At 37.4% G+C, this 13,380-nt stretch overlaps 2 protein-coding genes across 4 annotated transcripts in view; one reads left to right on the forward strand and one right to left on the reverse strand.

Annotated features, from left to right (window-relative positions):
- DCTD (dCMP deaminase) overlaps positions 1–9,538 on the forward strand; it is a 264,163-nt gene extending 254,625 nt beyond the window's left edge. The window contains exon 7 of the mRNA XM_081333125.1: positions 9,283–9,538. Within this exon, the coding sequence (XP_081189251.1) occupies positions 9,283–9,469 (187 nt within the window). The 3' untranslated portion in view covers positions 9,470–9,538. The remainder of the gene's footprint in view (positions 1–9,282) is intronic.
- Positions 1–13,380, reverse strand: part of TENM3 (teneurin transmembrane protein 3) — a 255,087-nt gene that overhangs the window by 107,852 nt on the left and 133,855 nt on the right. For all 3 annotated transcript variants that reach the window (XM_081333123.1, XM_081333122.1, XM_081333121.1), the window contains exons 6-9: positions 10,983–11,193; positions 10,512–10,613; positions 10,142–10,336; positions 3,871–4,071 (exon numbers count right to left, since the gene is read on the reverse strand). In XM_081333123.1, coding sequence (XP_081189249.1) covers positions 3,871–4,071; positions 10,142–10,336; positions 10,512–10,613; positions 10,983–11,193 — 709 coding nt within the window. The remainder of the gene's footprint in view (positions 1–3,870; positions 4,072–10,141; positions 10,337–10,511; positions 10,614–10,982; positions 11,194–13,380) is intronic.

A 13,380-nucleotide genomic window follows, 5' to 3' on the forward strand; every position in this document is an offset into this window, starting at 1 on the left:
CTGACCCTCCTTTTTAAAAACAGCTTTGGTTGTATTTTTTTTAGAAATGTATAGTATTTATCATCTCAAAACTGTTAACAATGAAGACTTTGTATAGGCAATATACAGAGTAGAAAAATAATGTTTCAGAAATGTATCTTCTTTTTCATTTAAAAAACACTAACGTCCTGCACTGTATCATTGTGGCAAGAATTTTTTTCTTATGAGGGGTTTTTATCTGAGATTGGCATGAAAGTTATATTCATATAGCAACCTTTCTTTTGATTATAGTTATAAGCTGTGATTTTTCTTGGCATTTTTGTATGTTGAAGTTCTATTTACTTTAGGCCTTATTACAATTACTGATCAATAGAACCATTTCAAACAATGAAGTCTTAGTTGTATGTTAATGACCATTATATTATGATAAATGTTTATTATTTGAAAATTTGCTTTTGAGCACAGTTTTATGTCTTAAGAGTGGACAGAAGAGAAGGCTATGTAAGGGTGATTAACTTAAATTTCACTGTGAAAATCCATGAAAATCCAACTAACTGCTTTAACAATAAGGCACACATAATTATATTATTTTGTAAAATGTAAAAAAAACTGCCTGTTTTTTTTCTTTCTTTTGTTTCCATGAAAAATATGATCTAACATAACTGAAGGACACAGTTGAAGTCTCCTGGAACAATTTCTTGTTTATAAACCAGAACACCAATCCTAAAAAGGAATTATTTGTGATAAGATATTGAGGTGTAAAAAACATAAAAGTCTGAAAAAGATTCATTCACCAAGACCTGGGGTGTCAAACTGCCGGCCCATGGGCCGGATGTGTCATGCTGAAGCCACGCCCACCCCATTGCCAGCAATGGCAAAAACGTTCCGATATGTTGCACGATGTCACGTGATGTCGCGAGTTTGACATGTCTGACCTAGACTACTTTATCTATTTCAAAGTACTATAGAACATCAAATGTACAATTAAGTATGTTGACAGTATATGTGTCAGAATGAATATTGACCTGCAAAGCTTTTCTCCTATCATGTTTTATGTTATGAATTGGAATTTTTTTGTTATAAGATGTTTGGATAGATTAACTTCTGAATATCCTTGTTTTCCAAAGACGTGCCTTTTCTCCTCAGTCTAATCAATTTTTCATTAAAGAGAAGGTGTTTATCAGCTTTTAGCAGATCTGCTTTAAAGCAAGGTGTGCCAGTCTTTGTAATGAGCTTATTAATTAGGGTTAATTTAGAAAAACTGGAATTGGAGAGCTAATTAATGGACAACCACTAAGGAAAAGGGAACAAAATAGCTTATACTTTTCTCCTTTGAGATATTAACAATTATTCTAAACTGAAATATCTTCATTTGATTGGATGCAAATAATTTCAAATATAATTCTTAATGTTTTGAAAAGCTATTAGCAACCTTTAATTAATTTCAAAAGTAGTTTAATTTCCTAGTTGATGGAATATGAATAAATGTATGCTGGCTTCCAAGTTATGAATGCCTGAGATGAAACTGAGCTTTGATTAAATTTGGGGTTAGGGTTAATACATTATAACATTATAATAATACATTATTATTACAGTGGTTCTCCTCCTACCTCCTGGGCCGCTTGCAGTCGGTGTTGACGGGAGGGCAGAGGTCCGCCCCGAGGCCTCTCGTTTGTGGAGTTCCTCAGGGGTCGGTCCTCTCTCCCCTCTTGTTCAACATCTATATGAAGCTGCTGGGTGAGCTCATTCGTGGTTTCGGGGTGGGGTATCATCAGTATGCTGATGATACCCAGCTTTTTCTTTCCACCCCGAACCAACCCAGTGATGCCCTCGATGTGATGTCCCGTTGCCTGGAAGTGGTCCGGGTTTGGATGGGGAGAAACAGGCTTCGTCTCAATCCTGCCAAGACTGAGTGGCTGTGCATACCGGCATCTCAGACTAACCAATCTTTTCCATCATTAACTATGGGGGGTGAGGTGTTACCCCCCATTGATAGGGCCTGCAACTTGGGTGTCCTCCTGGATTCACGGCTCAGTTTGGAAGATCATATAGGAGCCGTGGCCAGGGGGGCTTTTACCCAGGTTCGCCTGGTGTGCCAGTTATGGCCCTATCTGGACCGAGAGGCCCTACGCACAGTCACCCATGCGCTCGTGACCTCCCGGCTAGACTATTGCAATGCTCTCTACATGAGGCTGCCCCTGAGGTCCACTCGGAGGCTTCAGCTGGTGCAGAATGCAGCTGCGTGAGTTGTGATGGGAGTCTCCCGATACTCCCATGTAACACCTCTTCTCCATGAGCTGCATTGGCTTCCAGTTGCCCTCCGGGTGAGATTCAAGGTGCTGGTGATGACCTATAAAGCCCTAAATGGCATGGGCCCGGATTATCTAAGGGAGCACCTGCTGCCAGCGTCAATTTCCCATCGTCCTGTGCGCTCCCACAGGGAGGGCCTCCTCAGGGTACCCCCGGACAAGGATTGCTGATGGGCGATTCACAGGGGGAGGGCGTTCTCTGTGGGTGCGCCTGCCCTATGGAATCAACTGCCTGTGGAACTCCAGACTGCCCCCGACCTTCGTTCATTTCGCCAGGACCTAAAAACCTGGCTCTTTGAGCTATCTGGTCTGGACTGAGGGGTTTAATGTTTTTAAATTGTGATTTAATTTTTCCGGCTAGACTTAATTTATTTTAATTTTATATTGGATTGTTTTTAAATTTTGCCTTGTAAACTGCCCTGAGTCCTTTGGGAATAGGGCGGTATATAAACCGAATAAATAAATAAATAAATAAATAAATAAATAAATAAATAAATAAATAAATAAATAACAAGCAGGTATTAAGCCCTTATTGTTAACAGGGAATGCTGTTAACAGTATTGAAATGGATATGACTAAGATTGGTAACTCAAACTACTTTTTATCTTTCTAAAGAATGCAAAGGTGGCAGAGATCAATACTTACTGGCCCGTCTAATGACTATGGGATATGAAAAATTTTGACGTGGAATGTCATGAGTATAAAATTTTGAAGAGCATAAATTAACAAGCCACTATCAATGGAAGGAAAACTGATATGTATCTGTGATGCTATGAAAAAGGGAAAGGATATAATAGATCCTTCAATAAAACCAAGGTGATCTGATCATGTGGAGTGGAACTGATGAACACATACATGGAAAGTGGGATCAAGATCATATGATGCCTTCTGTGCTTACTGTTTTCTTGCAGAACATCCCGAAACAAAACACTGAGTCAAAATATGTATTCATATTTCCTCTCTTCCCATATATTTTCTGAAAGCCTGAACATAGCTCAAGTTGTCTTTGAAATATATAGAATTAGGTTCCATAGGCTCTTATTTGCATTTCTGCCAATTTTATCATATGAAAGGGAACCTAGCAAATTTTCTTCATGTTCAGTTCCCGCACATTGACTTTAGTTGGTGGAATTGACAAGGAGAGCAGCTTATGTTAAGATAGTTTAATATGAAAACATTTAAGTGTACATTATAACATCAATTCAACTGATGCTATTGATGATTTAGCATAGATACAAAGTACCATAATAGCTAAACATTTTAAATGGTTGGTCATTGATACAATACTATTTTGGCTGCAGAACTCAGAGCAATTTTCAGAGGATCTGAAATGGATATGGAGGTACTACAGATTGTATGTTACAAGTTAAAATTAACAACAATTAATGCAAACTGTAAATAAATTAACTGTAGTCTTAGAAACTGTGTTTATGGAAAATATTTTTTTTTATTTTTTATGTCTTGCCAATATTTACACTGATAGTAGACTTTAGTGTAACTCATAAATTAATCAAATCAGCACTGCAGAATCTTGGAAGTTTTTAATATTATTAGCACAAAATAATTTCCCCAAAATTCTTACCATTAGAGCAATCAGGGCCAGTCCAATTAGGATCACAATTACAAGTGCCACTTTCTTGCAGATATGTGCCATGGCCAGAGCATTGGTCCGGACACATTGTCTTCAATATTTCACAGTTGTTACCACCCCAACCTGGATTACAATGACACTCTCCATGGATACATACACCATGATTTGAACAAACTGGATCTAAACAATCAGCTGGGGGAAAAAAGTTAGCATCTGTAAGTTTTACTATTTTGGCTCAAACTCATCCTCAGAGATAATATCAGGATAACATAATGCAAAGCTATATGTTGTAACAATTAGGAGGCCTGGAACAATACAGATGTATCTCTGTCATTGAATATATAACAGGATAGAGAGTTAAATACACAAGATGGTCAATAAATAAAATCTTTAAATAAAATGGAAAGTTAGTAACTTAGTATCATATTGAACTTGTCCTCTTCAATTCTCTTTCATGTCCCCATTATATGATTCATTTACGATATCTGCAAGACCTATGCCTAGAGAGTAAAGTGCAATTTACATAGAAGCCGATTCTATTGTCTTTTGTGCTGAAACTCATCTACAGAGAGAAAGCATCTTCCAGTTGAATAATTCTTTGGTGATGGAAAGGCTGAGGAGGAACTAAATTTAAGAAAGAAAATAGATGAAAAGAAAGAAAGGTTTGAAAAACCTTCCATCTGTATAGTGATACAAAGTCAGATTATTAAAGAAGATATTTATTTTGGAATTAAAAATTGGTCAGAACAGGTAGTCCTTGTTTAGCGACTTCAACTGGGACCCAAAACCAGTGCCTAAGCAAATTGACCAAGATTTTGCTTCCTGGTTTGAAACTAAAAATACTGCTTTAGTTGTGTATTTCCTACTGTGTACCTGCTTACTGTCTGTAATGGTGATCATGTGACTGAGGGACTGCACTGTCATATCTTTGGATAGTTGCTAAATGACTACCCAAAGTTAGTAACCAAGTACTAGTGTAATGGTAACTTGACACTAATCATCATTCTTTTCTAATATCACCTATCTCTAATAAAAAAAAGGATTGTAACTGTAAGTTCCAATTTCTGCAATTTTACCTTTGCAAATTAAATACATGTACAGGTGAAACTCGAAAAATTAGAATATCGTGCAAAAGTTCACTTATTTCAGTAATGCAACTTAAAAGGGGAAACTAATATATGAGATAGACTCATTACATGCAAAGCAAGATAGTTCAAGCCTTGATTTGTCATAATTGTGATGATTATGGTGTACAGCTCATGAAAACCCCAAATCCACAATCTCAGAAAATTAGAATATTACATGCAATCAATAAAACAAGGAGTGTACATAGAACAATATCGGACCTCTGAAAAGTATAAGCATGCATATGTACTCAGTACTTGGTTTGGACCCCTTTTGCAGCAATTACTGCCTCAATATGGTGTGGCATGGAAGCTATCAGCCTATGGGGTTCAGGTCAGGCGAGTTTGCTGGCCAATCAAGCACAGTAATCCCACGGTCATTGAACCAGGTTTTGGTGCTTTTGGCAGTGTGGGCAGGTGCCAAGTCCTGCTGGAAAATGAAGTCAGCATCCCCATAAAGCTCGTCTGCGGAAGGAAGCATGAAGTGCTCCAAAATCTCCTGGTAGACAGCTGTGTTGACCCTGGACTTAATGAAGCACAGTGGACCAACACCAGCAGATGACATGGCTCCCCAAATCAACACAGACTGTGGAAACTTCACACTGGACTTCAAGCATCTTGCAGTGTGTGCCTCTCCATTCTTCCTCCAGACTCTGGGTCCTTGGTTTCCAAATGAGATGCAAAAGTTGCTCTCATCAGAAAAGAGGAATTTGGACCACTGAGCAACAGACCAGGTCTGTTTTTCTTTACCCAGGTAAGATGCTTCTGACGTTGTTTGTTGTTCAGGAGCGGCTTGACAAGAGGAATACGACATTTGAAGCCCATGTCCAGGATCCGTCTGTGTGTGGTGGCTCTTGATGCACTGACTCCAGCCTTAGTCCACTCCTTGTGAAAGTCCCCAACACTTTTGAATGGCCTTTTCCTGACAATCCTCTCCAGGCTGCGGTCATCCCTGCTGCTTGTGCACCTTTTTCTTCCACACTTTTCCCTTCCACATAACTTTCTATTAATGTGCTTTGATACAGCACTTTGGGAACATCCAACTTCTTTTGCAATTACCTTTTGAGGCTTTCCCTCCTTATGGAGGGTGTCAATGGTTTTCTGCACAACTGTCAGGTCAGCAGTCTTCCCCATGATTGTGATTCCTACTGAATCAGACTGAGAGACCATTTAAAGGCTCAGGAACCCTTTGCAGGTGTTATGGCTTAATTAGCTGATTAGAGTGGGACACTTTGAGCCTAAATATTGCACCTTTTCATAATATTCTAATTTTCTGAGATTGTGGATTTGGGGTTTTCATGAGCAGTACGCCATAATCATCACAATTATGACAAATCATGGCTTGAACTATCTTGCTTTGCATGTAATGAGTCTATCTCATATATTAGTTTCCCCTTTTAAGTTGCATTACTGAAATAAATGAACTTTTGTACGATATTCTAATTTTTAGAGTTTCACCTGTATATTTAGCAATGTTCTAAATAGATGTGTTTCTTCAGTGTTATATTTTCTATCACTTGGGGTGAGATGCTCCTGAACTAAGGAAATTGATTGCTAAAGTATGCATTATGTAATTTAGAAAAAAAAACAGTTCATCTTATAAAAAGAGCAAAAAGAAATAGAATAGCAAATTGAGTGGTGGGATTCAAATATGTGAACAACTGGCTCTCTGTGTGGATGCCACTTCTGGAAGTCCGTTCTGGGCCTGGGCCTCCAAGGCCCAGAACAGACTTCCGGAAGCGGCATCCACGTACTTCCGGTGGGCCATTCTGGGCCTTGCAAAAAAGGGCTAGGTCTTCAGCTGGTTCATTGAACTCAACAAAAATCTGCTGAACCGATGCGAACTGGCTGAATCTCACCACTGAGCAAATCGCTGCCCATATCAGTAGTATGATTATGTCCATCTGACCCTTCACCTTATGTTAATTAGGCAAGTAAAAGATTACGCACCCTAAATTATACCCCAAACCCCACTTCTTGAACTGTTATCTGATTTTCTTTGGTTTCAGGTTTAGTTGTATTAATTATCCTGCCATTTTTAAAAAATGTAGTTGCTTGCTTACCACTACATTCCTACAGTTCTGAGTTAACCAAAATTAATTATGCATCCCAGCAGAGCCCTGTCTGAAATGTTTTAGAACTGAATCTGCAAAAATCTTTACTTTTTGTATTTTATTTGCTAATCAGAGGAAAATATATATAAACTAAGCAAATATTATCTACATCAAATTAAAAATAATGAAAAACACATAACTCAACTATATAGGAAATAAAAAAAAGAATTGTTTGAGTACAGAACTGTTAATAAACTACATATAAGTCATTCTGTGGCTGTTGTCTCGCAGTGCCTGGAGACTGTGGGGGCCTGGATGTGGGACAACAGGCTTTGACTGAATCCTGTTAAGACAGAATGGCTGTGGGTACATGGACCTCTGGGATCTGGGATTTTGTCATCTTTGACTCTTGATGGGGTGGCACTGCCTGAGAAAGTCCCAGTCTACAACTTGGGGGTTCTCCTGGACTTGCAACTCCTGTTTGAGGAACAGGTGGCAGACACAGCTAGGAAAGCCTTTGCACAACTTTGTGTTGTGTATCAGTTGCAGCCCTTCCTGGATCAGGATTCCCTGTGCTCAGTTGTTCTGTCCCTAGTCATCTCACGGCTGGACTATTGTAATGTACTCTACATGGGGCTACCCTTGAAGAGCATTTGGAAGTTACTGCTAATACAGGGCAGCACAAGTAGTTTTGGTGGCCCCAAGAATGGTCCCTGTAATACCACTGCTCCACAAGCTGTATTAGTTATCAGGTGCACTGCTTATGGGTGCAATTCAGTTGAAGGCCTTCATGGCATGGGTCCAGATTACTTGAGGGACCATCTCACCCCAGTGGGATTAGCCTGTACCACTCCTGCCAGAAGATGAGGCATGCTGCAGGTCCTGTCAACCTGATTATTCTGGCTGGTGGGGGCCAGGAAGAGGGCCTTCTCTGCTGTTGCTCCTGCTGTCTGGAACATCTTGCCTACCCTCTGCAACTTCCACTTGCTTGTCAACCCCTTTGCAGCATAGCCATGTAGTGACGGCTATAGATAGTTGTGGGCAACCCTAAATCAGCCTTAAGACTGCATGTTACTGAGTGATAAATTTACATGCTGTAACTGCAATATCTGAAATGACGAATATGGCAAGGCTTTGAAGCAGAGTGAATCACAGTGTTTAACACACTCAGTTCCTTTTTCACTGTTTAAGATTAGGCAGCATAAATATTTTAGGATGTTCTGAGCCCATACTGGGTAATTTTCTGAGTCCTTGGATGGTGCAGCAGAGAAGACAATGTCCACCTCTCATGAAATATCTAATAGACTCTGGGAACAAGGAGAAAGGACCCTGACAGTTACGGAAAGGATTCCTAAGAGGGGAAAATGTGAGAAAGGACTAATTTACTCTGTCTTAATTATGCTAGGTATAGGTTGAGGTAGAGAACTACTTTGATCGGCTTTCAAGTTCTGTTATAAATAGGTAAAGGTAAAGGTTCCCCCGCACATGTGTGCTAGTCGTTTCCGACTCTAGGGGCCGGTGCTCATCTCCGTTTCAAAGCCAAAGAGCCAGCGCTTGTCCGAGGACGTCTCCGTGGTCATGTGGCCGGCATGACTAGACGCCAGAGGCGCACGGAACGCTGTTACCTTCCCACCGCAGTGGTCCCTGTTTTTCTACTTGCATTTTTACGTGCTTTCGAACTGCTAGGTTGGCAGAAGCTGGGACAAGTAACAGGCGCTCACTCTGCTACGCGGCACTCAGGATTCGACCCGCCAAACTGCCGACCTTCTGATCGACAAGCTCAGCGTCCTAACCCACTGAGCCACCGTGTCCCTTCTGTTATAAATACATACTAGCAATAAAGATATTTCTGGAAATTCAAGTGGCTCTCTTTTGCCGAGTTTGCTTGACGAGCTTGATACTCTCAAAGGAGAGAAGCTTGTTTCTGCAATGTTGATTCTGAATTTAAAGAACAGGCCACTTTACTTTTAGATCCCAGTTGTGGCATACTATTTTTAATACCCTCTTATTCATTTCTTATCCTTTAAGCATCTTTGAATATTAATAGAACAATGCAGTCATTTAATTTATATTGTTTATAACTAATATTCTATTAGATATTTATTTTGTCTGCTGTGTAAATTAATACTCTCCATGGAGTGGGGGAAGGACAAAGTTGTTGCTTTCCTTTTCCAAGTATCACAATATGTCTTTGCTGATGTTAGGGAGAATTTGGCTATGTGTAGGCAAAAAAAGAAAGAAAGAAAGAAAGAAAGAAAGAAAGAAAGAAAGAAAGAAAGAAAGAAAGAAAGAAAGAAAGAAAGAAAGAAAGAAAGAAATGCAAAAAGACAAGAGAAATTAACTCAACCTAGAAATGTACTTGTCCGATCCCAAAAAGCAGGCAGGCTATGGGTTGACCTGCAGCCTATTTAGGAAATAAATGAGTTGCACAGCTCTATCTTTCTTAATTCCCTTTAATGTGCTTTAGATGATGGGATTTAATTTAGCAATTTGACTCAATAAAACGTTACACTTGTAGGGTCAATGGTCTGAAAATTTAATTCCAGAGACTTAATTGTATTACTTTGTGTGTGCTGATCAATAAAATCAATTTGATTGAGAGTGGAAAGTTGTGCTTTCTCCCTCTAAATAAATCCAGTAAAAATGACCACACTTTTTTTCTCCATTAGAAAGAGTTTTGAAATTATTCAACTGTACAACTGTAGTGTTAATACTTTTAAATCAGTCATTTCAGTTGTTCAGTTAACAGAGAAGATTAAAAAATGTATTTTTAAAAAAATCTGTATTTTATCAAGAATTTAGTTTTTTTCTACTTTCAGTGCTCTTAAAACAGATTAACTTGCACTTATAGATCAATAAAGCAATTAAAATTCACTGTTCTAGAAATATATTCTAAGGTCTGTATTTAACATGCTTGAAAGATTATATGTATGAATGAAACACACAGAAATACTTGTTTCTGTCAAAATTAAAACATCATGGTATCTACTTAATGTTATCTTATGCTTAGATCAATACTATGCTGTAATGGAATATAGTGTGTAGCATAATAGTTCAATCCTAAGTCAACATTTGCTTATTTACCTTCTTCACAGTTTTCTCCTTTGTATCCAGAGTTGCAGGCACAAGAGCCCATAATACAAATCCCACGACCTCCACATTGAGGGTCAATGCACTGGGTGGTAGGCACATCACACTCCGTACCCTTCCAACCACTATAGCATAAACAACGTCCTTTGGAGTACTGCCCATTGCCACTACACAATACTGGGCAGGCTGCTGTGAAATAAAACATGACATAAAACTTAACATAATTCTTTTCAATCAAGCTTTAGAGACAGAGGTACATCTTGACAAGTTGTACTTCGAAACCTTTTTTTCTTGCTTCTTAGTAACTACTTGTTTTTTCTGCTTCTTATTTGAACTTATTTAAGAAAGAATTCAGTTTATATACCTCTTGAACAATCGGGGCCAAGAAAGCCAGCAAAACAATGGCATGATCCTGAAACACATTCTCCGTTTCCATGGCAATTTCGAGGGCATTCAACCACAGACTCTGAAAGTTACCAAAAGAAGAAAATTCTAACAGGCAGCAATCAATGCACTGAAATAAAGCAGCAAAAACCCCTCTTCAGTAAATTAACATACCCTTAGAAATCCTATACCTAATGTATGTATGCCTTAAAGAGAATAAATAAAAATAGTTAAATAAAAATCTGAACATATTTGAATAAAATTTTACAAGCTTTATATGTCATTTTTAAAATTATATTTCATATCTTCTGTCTGTAATTAGCATGGAATTGCATTTCTTGTTTAATAATTATGTATAGTTAAAAAGGTTATGTTAGAAAGTTTGAAGCTTATTAGTTTTGAGATACTCAAAATGTCAATTCTTAAAGAATATTGTGAATACTCTACTTACCTATAACAATTGTATTAAAAGACACTTGTTCTGCATTTTTTCCATCGTTGTAAAAAGCCAGATGCCAGATCCCAGCATCCAAATACTGAATGAACCCTGCTTCATGAAGGCTAACAGATCTTGTCTGTCTACCTGCTCTCTCTGTCTCAAGAAGATTACGCTGCTCCTTTGCAATCAATCGGCTTCCATCCAAAAGTTCTACAAAATCATACTGCAAGGGGAAAAAAATGAATCACATGCTACCTTATGTATCGATGCATTATGGAATTAATTTTTAAAACTATAGTTATATTGTTCTCAGTGATATGTATATCATTTTAAAAATATGTAGAAATGAGACATGTTTTTGCTTTAACTATTGACAAAATATGTAACACACAACTTGAGTAGAATCTTACAAAATAACCTGGAAGAATTCTTTAAAAAAGCATATATTCAAGGCTCATATTGATTTATATTTTGCTAAAGATAAACAACAATTTTAATATTTGGATACAACTAAGAATATAAAAATAGGGAACACATGGATGCTGTGAATTAATAGTTTGAACAATCCATTGTCAAAAGCATGGTGATTGTATATTTCTGTCTTAAAATCACAAGAAAAAATGTAAATAAGAAAGTTGTTTTGTCAGTTTAAATACCATACTGCTGTCAGAAGCACCTGTTTATTTTAAAGAAACAAATTGATTATGAAAGGTTTACTGCAACATCAACTCTTCCAAATGTATTACAGAAAATTAAACAAAGTTTCTTTGTTAATTATTCACATATTTCTGCAAATTGTGAAAAAAGAGGTGAAGCCTTTCAAAGCCTATGAAATTATATTACCTTGCCTGGATAAAGCTATTTTTTACACTTGTCTGCAGTGTGAAAAAATGTAATAAAATGTAATAATATAATGCATAGAAATCAGGGATGAGCATGAAGGGCACTAGCCTTTCACTAGCATTCACTAGCATTGTCTGGATACAATTATAAATTTTATATATATATATATATATATATGTGTGTGTGTGTGTGTGTGTGTGTGTGTGTGTGTGTGTAGATCTTTGGTCATTCGGGTTTTTCCCCACGTAGAATTGGAGGTATCAGGGCAATGTTTTGATGAAATATATATAGTACTTTTATACACGATACATAGCAAGTAGGCTATGTTGACCTAAATTATGTGATTAAAAATAAAAAGCTTGGAATATTAAGAATAAAGTTTTATTTAAAAGGACAAATTCAGAGACATTGTTCTTTCATTTTCAGGATATGTTTGGCACCCTGCTTATTAACAGTATGCATTTTTGTAATTTTATTTCTTGTCTCCATGTCTCATCACGTTTCATGGAAAAGAAGGATATGTCGTTGAAATTTAGACCCTATAATTATGATTTCATAAGAGGAAATTGATTTTAATCTGTAAAATCTTAAATGATTTTAGACCTGTATTTTAGAAAGATGTTTCCCTTCCAAATACTGTATACTTGGGTCTTGCTTCTACCTAGGTAAATGAAGGTCACTAGCCAAATTTATACTTTTTATGGAATGGGTATTTATTTATGCATGAGATTTATATGGCTACCTATTTTGTGGCACACAAATCTGATTGATGAGCACCAGTGCTAAAAAGACAAACAATAAAAAAATAAATAGAAATATATGAAGGACTAGATTAATGTACCTTTAAATAGCATTAAAATGTTTGTTTCAAATACTGTTAAGATGGTTGGTAATTTTAGCCTACGTTTTTCACATGAGCATCAGACTGAGAGAAAATAAATTGTCTTTAAAGAGGAGTTATGTTTCAAGTAACTCTGAGCTACAGGCAGTTCGCTGATAGCTCAATGGATGTTCATGAAGGGAAAGATTGCTTGTTCTCGCTCAAATAGCGTCCTGAGATTTTGCTTCCTATTCAGAACTGGCCACAAGCTGCAGCTTATTATCCACCTGCCATGACTGAAGCAGAAGCTTTAAACCATCAGGGAAGGTATTAGCCATTATTTATCATTTTGCTGATATCAGAGGTAAAAGGATTATAAGTTCACTAACCACTACAACTCTTTAGTCAGGGACTGCGGCTTTTAAAGCCAACTACCTTGCTTAAAAACAGTTATTTCTTTGAGTAGTTTTGCTTATGGTTTTCTGTACAGAAAGATTCTTTCTCAGTCTGCTTACTCCTTTCACATCCCCGGTTATCAAAAGTAAGATTCCTATTGTTTAGTTTGGATGTTAGTTTATTAGTTTAGTTGACTGCGTCAGTATCACCGCTGGGTTTCCTCATTGCTTTTTTGCCAGTATAGTCTGTATAGCTCAGATTTTTAAGTGAAAAGAAGGCAGCAGACATTAGAGAGAAACTTTGTAATGACAACCATTATATCTCAATACTCAATGAATGATTAACTAAGGC

Source organism: Vipera berus, assembly GCF_964194415.1.
Source record: "Vipera berus genome assembly, chromosome: 7".
NCBI lineage: Eukaryota > Metazoa > Chordata > Lepidosauria > Squamata > Viperidae > Vipera > Vipera berus.